At 45.0% G+C, this 20,542-nt stretch overlaps 1 protein-coding gene across 2 annotated transcripts in view; it reads right to left on the reverse strand.

Moving 5' to 3' along the window:
* The window catches only part of FAM189A2 (family with sequence similarity 189 member A2), a 68,241-nt gene extending 48,174 nt beyond the window's left edge, over window positions 1-20,067 (reverse strand). Inside the window, exons 1-2 of one of the 2 annotated variants that reach the window (XM_039249542.1) lie at window positions 19,420-20,067; window positions 9,238-9,294 (exon numbers count right to left, since the gene is read on the reverse strand). In XM_039249542.1, coding sequence (XP_039105473.1) covers window positions 9,238-9,294; window positions 19,420-19,830 — 468 coding nt within the window. In that variant the 5' untranslated portion in view covers window positions 19,831-20,067. The remainder of the gene's footprint in view (window positions 1-9,237; window positions 9,295-19,419) is intronic. The other variant, XM_039249543.1, reaches the window with a different exon arrangement.
* Window positions 20,068-20,542: the final 475 nt, after the last annotated feature.

The following is a 20,542-nucleotide window of genomic DNA, read 5'->3' on the forward strand; positions in this document are numbered from 1 at the left end:
AATAAAAATGTTACAAAAACTTAAAAATAAATAAAAATATTTTAAAAATAAAATGAATCCCTGTAATTTATTTCTGAATTCGTTTTTTAGACTGTTATAAAAGTAACGTTCATAGAAGAAAAAAATCATGGTCCTACAGCAGAGTTCTTGCGTATATTATGAATAATGGAAACCAACTCAGGCTATTTAAGCAGAAAAGGAATTTCTTGCAGGGCTATCAGGTAGCTCACAGAATCCCCAGGAACCAGGCTCAGAAACCTGGGTAGGGGCCAAGGGAAGCTGGGCGCTGGGACCTCTACCAAGGTCGTGCCCCAGGAAAACAAGAGCCTCTGCTGCCAGCCGTGGACACTGCCCAGGCTGTTCTGCATTCACAGCTTCAGCTTCAGGGTCCTGGGCAGGAGCTTCCCTGAGTGGAGGTCAAGGAGCTCACATCCTGGTAGCATTCAGAAGTGTTAGCATCTGGCCTCAGAAGCTTCCATCGCCTGAAGCATGGCCCTGCCTCCCACTGAGATTCACACAAGGGCAAATAAACAAAACCCCAAACAGAGAGCTCTGATTATACGGATACTGGCCACCAAACCCAAACAAGACAAGGAAACCAAACAGCCTCTTCTTCGTACAATATGATGCATGTCCTCTCCAGATATCAAGTGGAAAGTCAAAATCTCCCCCCTTCCCTTCCCACTGCACTCAACAGAAGTGCCTGCTGTAAACACTTTCTTGCATATTGTTTTGGAAATTTTCCAAGTGACAACAAACACAAATATATAGATCCCCCAGGGTTAAATACACACACACACACACACCCCAGACCCCACACATCATAACTTTGTCCACGCGTCTGTTTCCAGGTGCTCGCCAACTCAAAATGGTCTCCCCTTTTGCCCCAAATCGCTCATCAGTCCTGCAGTTCTCTTGTGGTCATATCAGAAGTGGATCCCTCTAGTCTGTTAGTCTGAAACCCAGCACGCAGCTACCACCAGAGCGTGTCTGCAATGCACTTGAAAGAGCTGGTCACAGACAGTGGGATACTATGTACACAGAGATTGGTCCAAGCAACACCTTAAGGACAGTCAGGAATTCAAATTCCAGGGTAGTCAGCTAGCACTTATGAGAAAGGCCACACTCCAGAAGCTTCCTTTGCCTTCATCTCTCAACAGCATCTAAGCAACTTTGTTCAAGTAGCAGAGCGACTGTGGAAATGAATTTTGTCCAATGGATGGAACCGTTGGATTGTTTAATTAGCACAATGGATGATAAAAATGGACTCTTCATGAAATTCACGTTGAGATCTAAAACCAACATAATTTCCTGATGCTAATCAATTCTGGGACTGGCCAGACTTTTCTGACCCAACAGATAAACAATACTTAGAACAGGCAAGGATAACTTAGCTACTTGCCCCAGGAAATACTTGTTCCTCAAACATAAGACTGGGAACCAACTAAAATAGTTGATCAAAACATGGATGGACCTTGAGGGTGTTATGCTGAGTGAAATAAGTCAGGCAGAGAAGGACAAATATCATATGTTTGCACGTATAGGAGGATTAGGAGGAACTTGACGGAGGAACAAGGGGGAGAAGAAGGGGGGAAATGGTGGGGGAAAGGGAGAGAGGCAAACCATGAGAGACTCTTGAAGGCTGACAAAAACTGAGGACTGATGGATGTGGGGGGGAGGGGGATGGGCATGGAGGAGGGCACTAGTGGGGAAGAGCACTGGGTGTTATGTGGAAACTAATTTGACAATAAACTATTTGTAAAAAAAAAAAAAAAAAAACAAAAAAAACTAACAGCTTACTTATCAAATCTTGCTCCCAGGCCCTCCCCTCCGTTCGCCCACCAATCCAAAGCTATTATGTGATAAGTTCTGCCCAAACCCTATCAATTTCCTATCTCGCAAAGGTCACTTTACAATCCCCCAGCAGGGGCCTCAACCCTACAAATATGCTCTCTTGATTCACCCCTTCTGAGAACTGGCAGGCAGGTGTTCCCCCTTACTGCAGCAGATCCAATCAACTCAGCTTTGCCTGATGGACAGAATTTCAGGGGCTCAGCAATGGTTTTCAAGACAAATCGGTGCAACGAAAACTGGAAGTAAAAAATTGTTCACACTGTTCTGTAAGCTCAAAAAAATCTTAGCCTTCGACCTTTTATGCTTACAGAACAGAGTGAATGAACAATTGTTTTGTCTGTTGGCTAATAAGTGTTTGCACGTACAGCAGAATTTGGCCTGAGGCTCACTCTGACTGTAATAATTGACTTGGCAGAAAGGTTTCCTCAAAGCTTTGGTGATTACCTGTCTCTGCCAAACCAAACCGGCTAATGAGAGCACGCCCATATGGCTGAGGCCACTTTGCAAAGCAAGGAGTCGCCTGGGCCTTGATTCTGCCCGGAGACGGGCCACCCAAAGTGCTTCCAATTACTGAGGATGCCAGGTTCTCACCCGATGCACAGTTTTGGGAGCAGGCAAGCAGAGCAGAGACACGAAAGCTTGGTTGCCAGCAGACTAAACCCAGTGTGGTCGCAGAGAAGCCCAAATCCTGGCCCAGGGTGCTTTCATGAAGCCTAAATGCACACACCTTGCTCCCATGAGTTCCCTAATGACACAGGCATGCGAGAGGCCAAATCTCTTCCGGGAGATTGGTGGCTGCTGAAAATTATTTATAAGGTGCTTGCCTAGCTTTAGATCTCGTTTTACATGTTACAGTTTCAACATGCTTCCCTGTCTACAAGCCTGAGAGATGGGTGCATCCCCACAGTACATCTGAGGAAACAGGTCAGATCATTTCCTGGGCTGCTCACTGAAGGGAGCAGGATTAAGACTCCAAGCCGAGACCCTGATGCCTTGTTCAGTTCTGCTTCTTGTTCCTTTCAGTCAAGGATAAACTTGATGAATGTCCTGCCACTTTGGAACTTGAAAAAGAAATGGATAGGGGCGCCTGGGTGGCTTAGTCGGTTAGGCGTCCGACTTTCGCTTAGGTCATGATCTCGCGGTTCGTGGGTTCGAGCCCCGCGTCGGGCTCTGTGCTGACTGCCAGCACGGAGCCTGGAGCCTGTTTCAGTCTGTGACTCCCTCTCTCTCTGACCCTCCCCTGCTCACGCTGTCTCTCTCTCTCTCTCTCCTAGAAATAAAAAATAAATAAAACACTAAGAAAAATTTAAAAAAGAAAAAGAAATGGATAGTCACAAATAAGAAAATAATTAATTTAAATTACACACATACACACACACACACACACACCCCACACATACCCCACTGCTGGCCACAGAGAAGTACCTAGCAATTTGCTAATGGAGGAGGTGATAGAATTACGGTACAATGAAAAGAGCACTGGACTAGGAGTGACTGTCCCTGCTTCTTTCTAAAAATAGTTCCTGTGTTTGTAAACTGGACAAGCTGGTTAACACCTGAGCCACGGGTCCCTTATCTATCAAACAGGAAAAATACCTGCCACACAAATCACATGACTAACGACATAAATTCTTAAGCATTATATATGTGCAGCAGAATATTATTAAGTATTCTGAAGAGGGAGAAGAGCCATCCATTTTTATACCTTAAAAAAAAAGAAAACAAGAGTGAAATAATCATAGCATTTATACACAGGGGTCTTATAATGGCTTATTGAAAATGTCCATCTAAAGTTAAAACACCCCCGAGGTAACTAAAGAGGATTCTGGAAACCTACAAAAATGAAAGCTGAAAGACTCTTAAAACAATGCTTCTGAATGTAAGTGCCTCATTGTTCAGATACAGAAACCCAAGAGATTTCCCCAAGGTCACCGATAATTAGTGGTAATGTGTCAGCATTAAAATGCAGGTTTCTTGAACTCTCCAACCAAGGCTTATTCCAAATTTTGACCACCAGAAAATATATGTGAAAGAACCAGAATGTACAAATTCAGAGCTTAGAGCTCATTTTATAAATGTACAGTTTCCTAAACTGCCCACAGGTATTCTGACCCCTCCTGGTCTTCATGTCATCAGAATGAAAGGACCACCACCCATTTTGCAGCTAACACACCTACAAGTATTTCTTTTCTTTTTTCTTTTTTTTTTTTTTTAAGTAGGCTTCACACCTAGTGCAGAGCCCTACCTTGGGCTTGAACTCACGACCCTGAGATCAAGACCTGAGCTGAGATTAAGAGTCAGACACGTAACCAATGGAGTCACCCAAGCACCCCCTACCTACAAGTATTTCTAACTACCTGGTGGGCTAATATCTCAATCTCTTGACCAAGGGTCCGTGTGATACATGACTCTCCGTTCAAGGCACAATAAGATGGAAAGCACCCGGATCCCCAAATGGCTTTGTGAAGCAGAACCACCTTGCCAGCCTAGACTATTTGGACCGCTGGATGAGAGGGGCAGAATGTCTGTAGATCTTACTGAAACCAGTTTTGAGAGTCTTTTGGGTAAGAAAATTTTACCCTAAATTCCATAAGCTTGAAGTTAAAAGAGAAACTGATGGCTTATTTTTTTAAATAGCCAGTTCATTAACCTCTTCTATTTTCCATCCAGGGTGCAAGTCCACACAGCTGGGAATAAACCACATATGTGACCCAACAACATCACCAGGGAAGTACTTTCATTCTTGATGCTAAAGATTAAAGCGGTCTTTTTTTTTTTAATCAGCTTTAAGGTTATATTCACCCCACTCTCTACCAAACTTCATAGGGAAAAAAAGAACAATATGGAGCACCTGGGTGGCTCAGTTGGTTAAGCGTCAGACTTCGGCTCAGGTCATGATCTCATGGTCTGTGGGTTTGAGCCCCACATCGGGCTCTGTGCTGACAGCTCAGAGCCTGGAGCCTGCTTCCGATTCTGTGTGTCCCTCTCTCTTCCCCTCCCCTGTTCTCTCTCTCTCTCAAATAAACATATATACATACATGCATACATACATACATACATACATACATACAGGAAATGTTTGTTCTTGATAGAAAGTACACAAGCTGGAATGATATGCACACACACCCTGGCTTCATTCCAGTCATCAAAAGCAGCTATAAATATGGGGCTCCTGGGTGGCTCAGTGGTTGAGCACCTGACTCTTGATTTTGGTTCAGATTGTGATCTTGGCGTCGTGGGATGGAGCCCTGAAATTCTCTCTCTCTCTCTCTCCCCCTCTGCCCCTCTCCCCTGCTCTCTCTTACTCAAAAATTTTTTTAAATAGAAAGGATTTCTTTTAAAAAAAAATAGCTATAAATATTTACAAACTATGTTCCAGCATTATTATTTTTGTTCTGGACACATGACTATTTTCTTAGCATAAGGAAGAAGATCCAGTAAATGAAAACTTCCAACTCTTGAGTTTCCATGAAACCTTGAGTGTGAAAGAATTGGGTCAGACTGAGCCTTCATTGTTCACACCAGGGTAAAACCTAATGTAATCCCTGAGACAATAATCACAAAAGAAGAAGCACAAATATAAGTGGTTTTCAAAAGGAAATATCCAAGTGTTCTAGATTAGTGTGTGCCCAACAACTCAAAAGGAGGCCAGCTTGCCTCTCAAAGGGCCCTGGAAAGACCAACATCCCCCCTCTCAACCTCAAGCACCATTATACTCTCTAAGCACCCTGGAGTAAAAAGGGGAGAAACACAACATTCTACAGAATGAAAACAAGTGCAAGGAATTTCAGACAAAAGTAAAAAAGAAATGTCGAGAACCTAGGACCTAAATTTCTTGTTGGCTGCCAAATTAATTTTGCAGTCAACAACAGAGGTATAGCGAGCACGCTGGCCCTGGGGGAACGGGGTGAAGAAGATGGACAGGACCCCTGTCTTTGTACAACTACCTACAGTGGAGAGATAGACAGCAGGTAGTACACCAATAGCATGCAGGCAAATTACAGACAGTGAAGCCTAAAGTCAGTGCTGGGACATGGTGAGAGGCAGGGATGCAGGGCCAGTGCTAGCAGGCTGCTCAGGGAAGGTCTGTCTCAGGAAGGGACTGGCGGGCTGAAACCCAGAAGAAAAGGAGCCAGCCAAGCAAAGAGTTGGGGAAGGAGGTCCCAAGTTGGTATAAGACCGCTTGGCTGTGTCGGAGTCAGAAGGTGTCCCTGTGGGTAGAGTACAGGACATGAAGGAGAGAAGGGCTGGAACTGACCAGCCACGCAAACATCTGTGGGAACAGACCCACCCACAGGGCCCTACTGGCTCTCTGATGGAACGTGACCTCCCACCCCAAATCATCCAGTGGCACGTTCCCTAAACTCAGGAAGCCAAAGAAAAGGTGAAGCATCCACTCAGTGGGGCTGTGGGAGGGGGGACAGAGCTACCTCTTGATGTCACTAGATTATCCCCTGCATTCAGAAAAAAACCTAGACTCAGAAAAGTTAAGAGGCTTGTACATTATGTAGCTCTCCAGGGGATGAGCTAGGAGACAGAGTAGGAATGTCTGACTGGTGTATTCAGTTCCTTCCGTTTCATCACATGATTTTTTCCAGTTTTTAACATAAGAAAAGCATGTGGCACAAGTTATAACAGAATATTAAGATTCGTGTAAACTGAGATTTTTCACTTATGATACTGACCAAGGCTCAAATGATCTATTGATGTACCCAGAAAGTTTGTCCTTGTACAATTCCTATCATTTCATTTATCTTCTTTATAAATTGATATTAATTAACATTTCAAAACAATCTCTACGTGACCTTCTAAATACATAATTCATAACAGTCGAAATATAGAAGCCTATGGGTCCAACAGGCTTACAATTGATGGTAATACAGAAACATGACAGCATGTCATTCAGGCAGGCATGTGGACCCCTTATACACGGAAACATAATATTTACTGAGATGAACTTAATTAATGTAATATTAAAGAGGAAAAGCAGAACACAACACGGTATGTACAAATTGGTTATAACTTTGACAAAGCTGGATATATACTTATCAACAAAGATGAGAAATAAATTTCAAGGCATAAAATAAAGATACATTTCTATGAAGGTCATTTTGTCCTACAGTTGCTTGAGCTCACATAATAAATCTATGAGGGACCTTTCCCAAAGAAAACAATGTTAGAGAAATAAATGTCTTAAAAGGTCGACTTTCTCCATATCTACCCGGAACACATTCTTGTATTCTCCTCCCCATTTAGAGTCTTAAAAATACAGGTAGCATTAGAGATTTTCTGATTTTAATTTAAATACCTGAGTGATGTATTTCAATCTGACCCAATCTGACTCAGCATTTCAATACTGACCCAATGGAAAAATCAGAGCAAAAAAATGACTCTTACAGCCAAATATTAGTATAAACATTGAACACCATCCAACATTTTTCTAGAGAGTTGTTGCAAAATAAACGTCAGCCACTCATAACACGTCATAAAACTTATCTGAAGCCTCATTTTTCTCCTACTCTGCTATCTCAGAGATTAAAGTGCTGCACCAATAATTTACTTCTTCCAGAAATATGAACAGAGTTTCATGAAAAGGAATAATTGATGGGCTTCTAAAATGCTGCCTAACGTAATTGGCAGCATGGCCTGAAATTATGTCTCGTGGCCTGAAAACTCTTTAGTTGTTCAAGGCCATCAACACAGTTCTGGGGCCCATTACTCAGACTGTCTTCTGCAGTGTGTTTCTTCTACTTCCATTTAAGAATTTACCCAGTTTTGTATTCCCACTGCCCACCAAACAGTGGCCTATTTAAGATGAACAAGAATTTAGAAAATTAGGGGCGCCTGGGTGGCTCAGTTGGTTAAGGGTCCGACTTCAGCTCAGGTCATGGTCACATGGTTTGTGAGTTTGGGCCCTGCATTGGGCTCTGCGCTGACAGCTCAGAGCCTGGAGCCTGCTTCAGAGTCTGTGTCTCCCTCTCTCTCTCTGACCCTCCCCTGCTCATTCTGTCTCTCTCTCAGAAATAAATTTTAAAAAGGAAAGAATTTAGAAAAGTATTTAACCCTACATCAAAACGAATGGGAGAAAAGTCAAAAAAGACACTATATAGAAAAAAAATTTTTTTCACTGTATGTACTTCAAATCGAATTTCTTTGATCCTCTACTTCATCTTTGAAAGTTGGTAATTCTATTGGCAATCATCTGGTTTTTATAGCACTCCCTGAATCCAAAGGACATAGCAAAACAAACCAAAACCAAAAAAATGAACAATGAAAATGCACTAAATGCCAATAAGTTGTAAACTTTAAAACAGTTACCTTTACATTATATGAATTTTGCCCTAACTAAAAGAAAGGATAAAGGTACCAATAAATGCCTACATTACCATGAAAATATAATATACATGTGATAAAGAGAAAATATAGAAAGTCTAAGCAATGAAACTGTAAGGTTGTCCAACCAAGGCATTATAACAACAAAAAATTATGTCTCATGATTTAATCTGAGAATTACTTCAAAAGAATATGCAGGGAAAAGACACGGGGAGCCGAGGAAAGGGTGAGGGTCTAGCGGAACAAGACTGGCTGAGTTGGTAGTTGTTGAAGCTGGGTGATTGGTACAGGGAGTTCGTTATATTATTCCCTCCACTTCAGTATATGTTTTAAAATGTCCATAGCAAACCACTTTTTTTTTAATTATATCTTTACAACAGATCTAATCCTGGGACTAAAAACACGTGGACAGCATTGGTTACATAAGAAGCTTGAAATGAAACCGAAAACCCAACATTGAGGTCGGGTTACTCTAGGGGGACAGGAAGGAAGGGTTCAGTCCTGGCAACCTCGGTGCGAAGTGGTTCGAGATCCTGCCCGGGATCAGCATCATGGTCATGTCCTTGGTCACCCCACCACAGCCACTGAACACATCCACAGGTGCAATAACGGGGTGGGGGTGGTGAGGACAAAAGCGTTTCCCGTTATCCTTCTCGGTGAAGTTTGATGCAAAGAGACAGGCGCATCTCTGGAGTTAATCATTACTATGTGTCAAAGGGTTTCCATCATATTGATTAGGGAAGCCTTTTCCTGATAGATGAAAAATCACTCGGTTACGCTCATCCACCCCTTCTAGAAGGTTATGCAGTGTATCAATGTGGTACATAATAAGAACAACAAAAAGGCAACTCAAGAAAAAAAAAGGAAAACTGACAAAACTATCATCTCACTTTGCCATTGGGAGAACATCTGACTTCTAACACTGTCCGTTGTTAGCTTCTTTTTTTCATGGACAAGAAAGCTCGAGCATTTTTCTTCAGTGATTGATTTTGCAGCCTTCATACACAGCACGTTTTACAAAGAGTAACAATTTATGAGATCAGTACATACCAGCAGTATCATAGGCCGTTTCCAAGTTGTTAATCCTATGATTCCTGAGAGAATCACCTACAAGGATAAACAGTATCATAAATCTAGAAAAGGGACCGATTCCAACAAACTAATCCTAGTCTCTAAAGTTTGTTTTTCTTTTTTTCCAAAAAAATAAAACCTGACATTTCAAAGTCTTCTAACTCAAACATTTGATATTCCTGCTGATTCTGGGAGCCCTGGTTAGACCACTTTGGATTCCCCTTCCCACAGAGCCCCCCAAAGCTTTTTTTTATTGACTGAGCGTATTTTTTCTTACGGTCAATTAGGAACACAGAGAGAGTAGCCAATCCTTCCAGTAAGTGAAGGAGTCAGCAAGCTCCCTGCCCCAGAGCACACAACCTGTTACCATTGTCTGCCTTGTAAGACACATGAGTGGCTGCAACCCTTCCTTCGTTAGGTGGGTACCCACCCTTTATGGGACAAGTAAATGCCCTGAAATGGTACACAAGATCTCTCAGGATCTTCCTCTGCCCACTTCTCAAGCCTGGTTTCTATGCACCACTGTCCCCCACCACCCAGCTTCCCTCCAGGCACACCTGTCCACCATCAGATTGGCCAGGCTTTTTTTTTTTTTTTAAGTTTATTTATTTATTTTGAGAGACACACAGCGTGAGTAGGGGAGAGAGAGAATCCCAAGTAGGCTCCACACTGTTCAGTATGGAGCCCAATTCGGGGCTCAAACTCACGAAACCATGAGATTATAACCTGAGCCGAAACCAAGACTCAGATGTTTAACCAATTGAGACACCAAGGCACCCCAGACTGGCCAGGCTTTGACACGCAGGGCTCTGCACTTCCTTGGGGGCAGTATCTTCTTTCAGCTCCCCTCATAGCTGCCTAAGAACTCCTACACATCCTGCAAGATCCCAGCTAACAGTCCTAACCTCCTCTGAGGAGCCTTCGCTGATCCCACCACTACACTGTACTGGAAGCCGTCTACACAATTTTCCCCCAAAACGTTCTCTGTCATATGACATGAGAGGTGCATCTCTGCCTTGCCCACTGACCATCGACTCTTGTCTCCCAAATCCTCGGCTCCCAGCCTGGCACCTGTCATCGACGGGCAACTGATAAGGGTTCCTGAGCATTTATTCCTCAAAATGGGGAGGGGACTACAGTGAGAGAAGTCTTGTATCGCAAAATGACACTTCAATAAAGAACAAACTAAAATCCTTGGTAAAGAAGAATCAGCATTTTGCCAAAATGAAAACTGGAAATCAGTGTCAGCCCTTTGGATAACACGGTTCACTAAGCAGTCGGGAAAGAACAATCAAAGTAATTATTCAGCTCAGGGACATTCCGATGTCACTGGGGCACATTTACCTTTGTATAACAGGGTGCACGCATCTGCGGAATGCAGTTATGAGGGTTTTCCTTTATGTGCCCTTTTTACCAAAATCCCTCCAATGTAGCAGTTGACAATGATTGTTTCTCAGCAACAAATCTGTAGGGATTTTACAGTGTTGCTTCAATACTATCCATTCTCCAGTTACTGGCTGAGAGCAAATCATTGTCAAATGAGCAGAGGACAAGTCTACCCACTTATATCAAGGACCCTAAGACCATGTATGGGCAGACAGGCAATAGATCCTTGTATCCCATTTATGTTTCAACATACTGTCAGCTGCCTGCCCACCAGGCACTATTTTCTTGCAACCATCTTAAATTCAATAGGTGATTTCCTCGTTCTGAATGATTTCTGCCTGGAGATGTGCAGGGCGTGTGTCTGCACATGGCTGCATCTACTTTACAAATTGCGACTTGAAATCCAGGAGACCTTGGAGTCTGGGTTCCCCACCTGGCTTCTAAATAACTCTGCGACCTCAGCCAAGTCTTATTGCTTTTCTGGCCCTCATTCTCGTTTCCTTAGAAATGTGGTTTAAGTGGGGCGCGTGGGTGGCTAAGTCGGTTAAGCGACCAACTTTCGCTTAGGTCATGATCTCACGGTTCGTGGGTTCGAGCCCCGCGTCAGGCTCTGTGCTGACTGCCAGCTCAGAGCCTGGAGCCTGTTTCAGAGTCTGTCACTCCCTCTCTCTCTGACCCTCCCCTGCTCACGCTGTCTCTTTCTCTCTCCTAGAAATAAATAAAGCATTAAAAAAAAAAAAAAGAAATGTGGTTTAAGTGAAGGAAATCATCTCCGGGTCTCTTCTAACTAAAAAATTTACCCTGCTGTGATGACACAAAGTTCTCAGGGGTTCCCTGCAATCTCAAGCTGGCTCCACCTGCAGGCTGTGTGTGGCCATGCGCATGTTACGTGTGTGTGTGTGTGTGTGTGTGTGTGTGTGTGTGTACCCAGGTGTTCCCTGCTGCTTACTGGACTTAGCTGAGGTAACGCAACTTTTTTTTTAAAGTTTTTATTTATTTATTTATTTTTGAGAGAGAGAGACAGAGAGAGAGAGAGAGAGAGGGAAAGCATGAGCCGGGGAGGGTCAGAGAGAAAGGGGGACCGAGGACCTGTAGTGGGCTCTGTGTGGAAAGCCACCTGGGTGCCCCAGTAATGCAACTATTTTTGTAAAAACAAAACTGAAAAATTTGACTGCCCTTGAGGGAAACACAAACCGCCCACTTCACTAAAATCTAATGATAATGTGAGTTATCAGTTAGTGTTCAATATTTAGACCATCTGTCTCCATTAATATAGAACCCTGTGGTTCAGCCTTTGGAACACATGTTTTCCATTAAAACAACATTATCATTAAAATGAGGTGTCCAGCCCAGGCTACAAACACCCATAAAAGTAGCAAGAGACCTCAGCTATACTTTCTACCTCCCCCACCAGTCACATCATCCCATCCTCCCCACATTAACAATATGGTATATTTACATATATTACACAGAGACATATTTTTGTTTAAATTCTTATTACTAGACAAACATGTATGTATATATATATTTTATAAAAAATGCGTCATAAAAGATACTGTTCCTCCTTTTTCATTTTCAAGAAATACTTCAGGGAAACCTCTTCATGTCCACGGAACAGCTCTCATTCATTTCTGTTTAATGGCTACATTAATATTCCTGTGTATGGCTTACCTCATGTAAGAGAACTTGATCATTTCCATATTCATCGATATTCACTCTATTTCCAGTTTTCTGCCCTCACAATCAATGCTATGGTAAACATTCAAGGCTATATAATGCTTAAAAACAATTGCTTTTTATTTCTGTTGGATAAAGTTCCAGGAATAGGGCTGCTAAGTTGAATATAGATATATTCAGTAGATCATGGCAGATATAATTGTCATTTAAAATCAAAGGTCTCTGGAATTAAGGAACTAAGCTATCTTTATTATTTTTGAGCAGATACTTTACATATATAAGCAAGAAACTAAACTTAAAACACAATTTAAAAAATATGGGGGCGCCTGGGTGGCTCAGTTGGTTAAGCATCCAACTTCGGCTCGGGTTAGATCTCACGGTTCATGGGTTCGAGCCCTGCATCGGGCTCTGTGCTGACAGCTCAGACCCTGGAGCCTGTTTCAGATTCTGTGTCTCACTCTCTCTCTACCCCTCCCCCACTCATGCTCTGTCTCTCTCTGTCTCAAAAATAAATAAACTATAAAAAAAATTTTTTTTAATATGTACAGAGGTGCCTGTGTGGCTCAGTCATTTGAGCATCTGACTCTTGGTTTCGGCTTAGGTCATGATCTCACAGTTTATGGGTTCAAGCCCTGTGTCGGGCCCCATGGTGTCAGCAGAGCCTATCTGGGATTCTCTCTCTCTCTCTCAAATTAATAAATGAAACTTTGAAAAATGTACAAAATGTATTTGACAAATAGTAAATATCAGAAATTTCAAAATACACATAACTTCAAATATACTTAAGACCCAGCAGGAAGAAATATAAACTTTATTAAGCAATATTAAATGAAGACCCAAATAAATCAAGACATATACTATGTTCACAGATTGTAAGGCAAAATATTTAAAGGTAATAAATAGGGGCGCTTGTGTGGCTCAGTCGGTAAAGCATCTGACTTCAGCTCAGGTCATGATCTCATGGATCGTGGGTTCGAGCCCCACGTCAGGCTCTGTGCTGACAGCTAGCTCAGAGCCTGTCTTCAGATTCTGTGTCTCCCTCACTCTCTGACCCTCCCCTGCTCATGCCATCTCTCTCTCTCTCTCTCTCAGAAATAAATAAAACATTAAAAAACGTTCTTAAAAAAAATCAGTTCTGAGGCAAGAATCATTGCACCCATTATAGAGATTAGTAGCTGAGGTTGAGAGGCTCGATGACTTACTCAAGAATTTACCAATGTCACTCTGCTGCCATGAAAAATAAAGGACCAAAGAAAATCAATAAAATTCATCACAAAAAATTATATTTTAAATGGCCCATAAACATTAATATTTGATGATACAATAGAAAAAATGTATTTATTGTTTATTTAACTTAGTAGACACTTCAGAATTTTTGAGCTAGTTTCTCCTTTGAACCATTCATTCTTTTTTTTTTTTTAAGTTTCATCATTGCAATTTTTTTAAAAAGGTTTACCTTAAGGTTCACTAATATCTGTCTCTTTATGAGGAACTGGAATCTTATCAAAGAATTACAGACTTGAGGGAGGGGTAACCATGACCTTAGGTCACAGACTCAAAGCAGAAGCGTATGCAGATGACATTAAGGGTATTAGGGCTCCCAGAGGAGAGCAAAAAATAATAATAACCAACTGTTTACCATTTGCCTCAGATATCTCCCAAGGGTTGCATATGTCCTCAGAGTAAGGTATTTTGTTTTCTTTTTTATTCTATTTTTTTAATGTTTATTTATTTTTTGAGAGAGAGACAGAGTGTGAGCAGGGCAGGGGCAGAGAGAGAGGGAGACACAGAATCTGAGGCAGGCTCCAGGCTCCGAGCTGTCAGCACAGAGCCTGATGCAGGGCTTGAACTCATGAACCGTGAGATCATGACCTGAATCAAAGTCAGACACCTAACCAACTGAGCCACCCAGGCGCCCCTGGTATTTTGTTTTCTGAGGGAGGAGATGCAAACCAACGCAATCCTCTCTATCACTAATCCAATGTGGTGGTAGTAACTAAATATGCCCCCAAATCAAGACCCAGGTCACCATGGCTTGAACACCGTCGGCATGGTCCTCCATCTGTCCCCTACCTGGAGTCAAACTTCAAGATGCTTTTAAAACTGGCTAATCTCTTAGCCTCATGCCCTTCAGGAATAATAACAGATTGAGTCATTAACCAAAGATACCAGGAAGAAAAAATGATCTGAGAATGCTCAGAAACAATGAATATGTTAAAAACATGTAGAGTATGGAAAAAGACTCTTTATAGGACTTGTTAATTCTTAAGTATATATTAAAATAGATAAAATACCTTCAAGGTCCAGACAAATGATGGAAGCTTCCAAATCTCAAGCTCAAGGTGAGAGAACTTACGGAAGTAAATATGGAAAAATATTCTTGAATTATACTGTGTTAATAGTCCTTTCAATGCATACATCTGTCCCTTGAATTTAATTTTGTATCAACTATAGAAGCAAAATCTTTACCGAAGGTGAAGAAAGATCTGCCAATTTAATCGCTATAGCAGACTAAGGCACAAAATGGCCATTCAAAGCTTGGAATATGAGGATATCCTTCTATCTTCTGTGTTCCTATGTGGGTCCACACTAAGCTTCAACAAACTGGCACTGCCACTCAACTACCTGGTTCCATATGCCAACAAACTTCTGAGTGGGAAATAAAATGTGGCACGTCCATACAGTGGAATCTCATTCAGCAAAGAACTGGAAGGAAGTACTGACATGCCGTAATTATGAACGAACCTTGCAGACGTTATGCTAAGTGAAAGGAGCCAGTTGCAAAGGACCACATAGTATACGATTCCATCTTTATGGAACGTCTACAGTAATCCACAGACACAGAAAGTCGGTTAATCAGTGGTTGCCTAGGGATAAACGGGTCGGGGTAAAAGGGGAGACTGCTAATGGACACAGAGTATCTTTATGGGATGATGAAAATTTTCTGAAATTGATTGTGGTGATCATTGTACATATCCGTGAATTCACTAAAAACCATTGAATGGCACTCCTTAAATAGGAGACTTGTATGGAATGTGAATTATATCTCAATAAAGCTGTTACTTAAAAGAAAAACACAGCCCTCAAGTCATAATTTTTTTTTTTTTTTTTTTTTTATTTCTAGGAGAGAGAGAGAGAGACAGAGTGAGCAGGGGAGGGTCAGAGAGATAGGGAGACTCTGAAACAGGCTCCAGGCTCTGAGCTGGCAGTCAGCACAGAGCCCGACGCGGAGCTCAAACCCACGAACCTTGAGATCATGACCTAAGCGAAAGTCGGACGCTTAACCGACTAAGCCACCCAGGCGCCCCTCAAGTCATAATTTTTAGGTTTTAAAAATCTTAGTTCGGCTTTCTTTAATAATTAGCACACTACTATGTGCTATCAACCCCTCTCTTTATCTAGTAAGCCCCCTTTTATTAGAAATCCATACTGAAATATTTAATGGCTGAAATTACAATACCAGCAAGTTGCCTTAAAGTAATCCAATAGAGGGGCGCCTAGGTGGCTCAGTCAGTTAAGCGTCCGACTTCAGCTCAGGTCATGATGCCACAGTTCGTGGGCTCGAGCCCCATGTCGGGTTCTGTGCTGACAGCTCGAAACTGAAGCCTGCTTCGGATTCTGTGTCTCCCTCTCTCTCTGTCCCTCTCCAGCTCATGCTCTCTCTCTCCCTCAAAAATAAAAACATTAAAATTATTTAAAAAATAATAATCAGGGTGCCTGGGTGGCTCAGTTGGTTAAGCATCCGACTTTGGCTCAGGTCATGATCTTACAGTTTGTGGGTTCTAGCTCTGCATCGGGCTCTGTGCTGACAGCTCAGAGCCTGGAGCCTGCTTCAGATTCTGTGTCTCCCTCTCTCTCTGCCCCTCCCCGCTCATGCTCTGTCTCCCTCTCTCTCAAAAAATCAATAAACATTAAAATTTTTAAAATAATAATAATAATCCAGTCGGGGGAGTGGGTGTGGTCCAGAATGGCCATGCGGTGATCACTACTGAAGTTTGATGGTAAGTAAACAGGGGTTCATTATAGCATTCTTTCTACATTGTTAACAAGATTTAAAATTTTCATAATCAAATGTTAAAAGTGGGGGGGGGGGGTGCTCTTAAGACTGCCCCGTCACTTCTATGCTGTCTCTCTATTCTGTTTATATTTTCTTTCTGTTTAGATTTTCTTCCCAAAACAACACACATATGGAACCATTTACAGATGAAATGATGTGATGTCTGAGATGTGCTTCGAAATAATGAGGGAAGTTAATCTGACAAATAGCCTAGGGAGCATGAGGGAGCTCATTCCCACCCTGCTTAAAGCACTGATCCTCCTGATATTATCAGAACACACAGAGCCCGCCGCAAAGCCAGGAAGAGGCAGAGACGACACAATTTTTGGTGCTGGGTAAGAGGGATAGGAGGGTTCGCTGAGCAGGGTTGCAATAAATTTAAAATTTCCCATAATGCAGCATTAAAAAACAAAAACCAAAAGCCTCTCTCACGTACATAAATTCAAAAGGTACGTGCTACTGGTAAAACATTTTTCCTAAAACACCATGGTCATGGTGCCTAATGTCATCCTCAAATCCTATCCAGTCATTCTGAGCATACAGTTTCTGTTTGCTCTATTGTCACTTTGTAAATTCTGTGGTCACAGAAGTAGGCCACAAAAGACGAGAACAATGAACAACTTCAGGTTTGCATATAGAGCTAGGGGGTGGGGGGTGGAAAGCAACCTTAGAGAAGAGAATTTAGTTCCAAGTTACTAATTCTTTCCCTGCTCTGTTTTGCTGGGTTCTAGAAACAGGACATGCCCAGCCAAAAGGTCCAGATTAACAACCTTCATCTTCTGGCTAAAGGCCTTTTAAAAAAAACAAAAAACAGAAAACGAAAAAAAAAAACGTCATCAAATCCAACTGTGGCTTGACTGACATCTAAAGGCATTCACTTCTGAAATAATTCACAAGAGTATACTGACTTGGGGTTTTGATTTCTGAAGGGAAAAAATAGTTTTAAATAATCCTAAACTGGGGGCGCCTGGGTGGCTTAGTCGGTTAAGCGTCCGACTTTCGCTTGGGTCATGATCTCGCGGTTCGTGGGTTCGAGCCCCGCGTCGGGCTCTGTGCTGACTGCCAGCTCAGAGCCTGGAGCCTGTTTCAGTCTGTGACTCCCTCTCTCTCTGACCCTCCCCTGCTCACGCTGTCTCTCTCTCTCTCTCTCTCTCCTAGAAATAAATAAAACATTAAAAAATATACATATTAAAAAAATAATAATAACCCTAAACTGGGGCTGCCTGGGTGGCTCAGTCAGTTAAGCATCCGACTTTGGCCCAGGTCATGATGTTGCAGTTCATGAGTTCGAGCCCCGCCGTCGGACTCTCTGCTGACGGCTCGGAGCCTGGAGCCGGCTTCTGATTCTGTGTCTCCCCCTCTCTCTTTGCCCCTGCCCTGCTCGTGCTCTGTCTCCCTCTCCTAAAAAATAAAAGTAAGCATTAAAAAATGGTTTTTAAAGCCCAAACTAGCTATCTTTGAGAGGACAAGAGATTATGATTTTATAAGGACGAAATCCCTAAAAATGTATGCAAGATTCACTTCTGGCCGTGGTATGTAGAGAAATGAAATGCCTCCACCATTTGGCTGACTTTAGTCTGATGAGTGGACTAGGAGCATAATCCCTACCCTGTTGTTTTAAAAAAAAAAAAAAAAGGCTCAGGGAGGCCACGGGGAGAGCCCAATAGCAGGGCCAGGCGGGTGGGATTCCTCTCACATGATGCACAGAGCATGGACTCCAGTTACCACAGCCTGGGCTGTTCCAACGTAAGACCATCCAGCGTCAAAGTATTTCAAAAGGAGAGCAAACTGGCATCCGTTTAAGTATAAAATGTCAGGCCGGGCTCAGGGTACTTAATGTTCTTAATGTTCTCATTCAAACAATTACTTTGGGTTCAATTAAGTTCTCCCTATATTCTTAAAATTCGGTCTTGAATCTGGGTATGTGGGGACCTGCCAAGGGACACTTGTACTCGGCACATTCATTGCATATCTTAAACTAGTGGCACCGTCAGCCTTAGATTGACTCACTCTACAAAGGTCGTTTACTTTCAAATGCCCATTTCTACAGTCATTCCACAAAGACTCATTTCCAAGGCTCTCAACGGCCAGCAAGCTTCCAGTGGCTGGATGCCTTAGATGCTGTGACATTTCAGGAGGCAGGGATGGGACGGGGAGCCTCCTGGAGTTGGCACACACTGGAGGCAGCAGCCTTCCCCAGAGGGTGGACACCTTTTGCCCCAGATCAGCCTTCCCCACGGGAGGAAACAGGGTCAGGTCACTGAAGGGGGTTAGGCACCTCTAGTTAGATGCCCCCTGCTCCTGGGGCTTTGGGGAGCTCATGCATAATGACCATTTGGGTTCTTGAGAACTAAAAAATTCTGCACAGCAGCCCGTCTGGCTCCAATAATCAAGTGGGGGCCTCCTTTAATGACCAGGTACAAGGATGTTTGCACACACCCTGTCATTACCTCCTGAACTTGTCCCCAAATAGAGTGGAGCCATACTACACCAGATACATTTCACACTCACGTGTGCTTTAAAGTGGGATAAAACAAATGACATGCCCCAAGTCAAGCTGTCACGTCAATCACCCCACAAGAACACCTACTATGCGCCAGGCACTGTTGATACCTCAGTGGACAAAAGAGATCAAATGCCTGCCCTCCCTGAGCAGACATTGTCAGTGAAGTAAATACTCCACGGTCCGAAGTTGAATCATTTTCTCCTACTTTCCTATCATCCACCCCCATTCTTTCCAGTCTCCCAGAGCTGGAAGTTGGCAGGAACGACAAAATCTAGCCTGCGAGGAACAGGACACTGTCCAGGTGCATCCCAAGTCACCCTGGAACTGCTCCCTCTTTGGGTCGCCGTCCCCCACCCCCAAGCCTCAACGCCTCCAAAAACTTCAACTGGTCCAAAGGACCATGCTGCCCAACCGCAGCGTTCGGGGGTGGGGAGCCAGTCCTGGCGCAGCGGAGGGGACCGAACGGAGGCCCCTGCCCCCGCCCCCCCCCCCCCGTGGGCCCTGTCCGGGCGAGCGGGGCGCGCGCGGCACTCACCGAGGAGCCGGCCCAGAAGGGACACGAGTTCTTCACCTGCGGGGAGCTGCTCAGCGACAGCGCCCCGAAGCTCAGCGCCACCATGCAGCAGCCCAGGATCAGCTGCAGCAGCCCGAGCGACAGCAGCGGGCGGGCGGGCAGCAGCGCCGAGCCCGGGGCGGCGGCGGCGGCGGCGGCGGCGGCCCGGCGGGACGAGAGCGCGGGCGGCGGCGCCAGCACCCCCGCGGCGGCGGCCGAGCAGCGAGGCCGCACGGGGGGCTGCAGCGCGGCCCGGGGCCAGCGCGGCCGCAGCGGGGGCAGCGGCGGCTCCTGCGCGGCGGCGGCCCCGGCGCCCGGGCCCCCGGCCTGCGGCCCGCCCGAGAGCCCGGCCACAGGGCAGCAGGAGCCCGGGAGCACCACGGGCAGGGACATGGACCGGCGGGGCAGGGAGCGGCCGGCGGCGGCGGCGGCGGGAGGGGGACGCGGCGCGGGGGCGCGGGCGCCGCGCACTGGGCACCGCGGGCGGACCCCGAGGCCGAGGGGGAGGGAGGAAACGAGCACGGCCCAACCACTTGCTGCCGCCGCCGCTGCCCCGGCGCCCGCCGCCGGCCGCACCCACCTGCCGCCCGGGCGTCCGCCTCCGGCCGCGGGCGCGCCCTCGCTCCCCCCACACACGCCCGCGCCGCGCGGCCGCCGCCGGCTTCGGGGGCACCGCCGAGCCCCCGGCGCCCCGGGCTCCCGGGAGGGCGCCCGGCCCCAAGTTTTTAAGCGAGTCCCTCGGGCTAGAGGGACCTCGCGATCTGGGCGCGTGGGAGCCGGTGGCGGACGATCTAATCCACGCGCGGGCTGGGGCTGAGCGGGAGCGCGGGAGGAGCGCCGCGGACCCTCGCCCTCTCAGTCCCGCCGAGAGAGGCCCCCACCCCCGCGGCCAGCGTATCGCGAAGGGAGCCCGGCTTTAAACTTTCTCCTCCCCCCAGGGGGCGGGCAGTGGAGAGGTTGTGGGTGACTTGGTGGGAAAAGTCTAAGCCTCAGGGCTTCGGGGAAGGACGAGGCAGAGCGAAGTCACCGGGCGGGCGAGGAGGGGTGCGTTCCTGGCACCGGGGTGAGAGCCCGCGTGAGCGCGAGGTTACCTTGAAGGTGTCCA

Source organism: Hyaena hyaena, unplaced genomic scaffold (assembly GCF_003009895.1).
Source record: "Hyaena hyaena isolate Hyena2069 unplaced genomic scaffold, ASM300989v1 scaffold_341, whole genome shotgun sequence".
Lineage (NCBI taxonomy): Eukaryota > Metazoa > Chordata > Mammalia > Carnivora > Hyaenidae > Hyaena > Hyaena hyaena.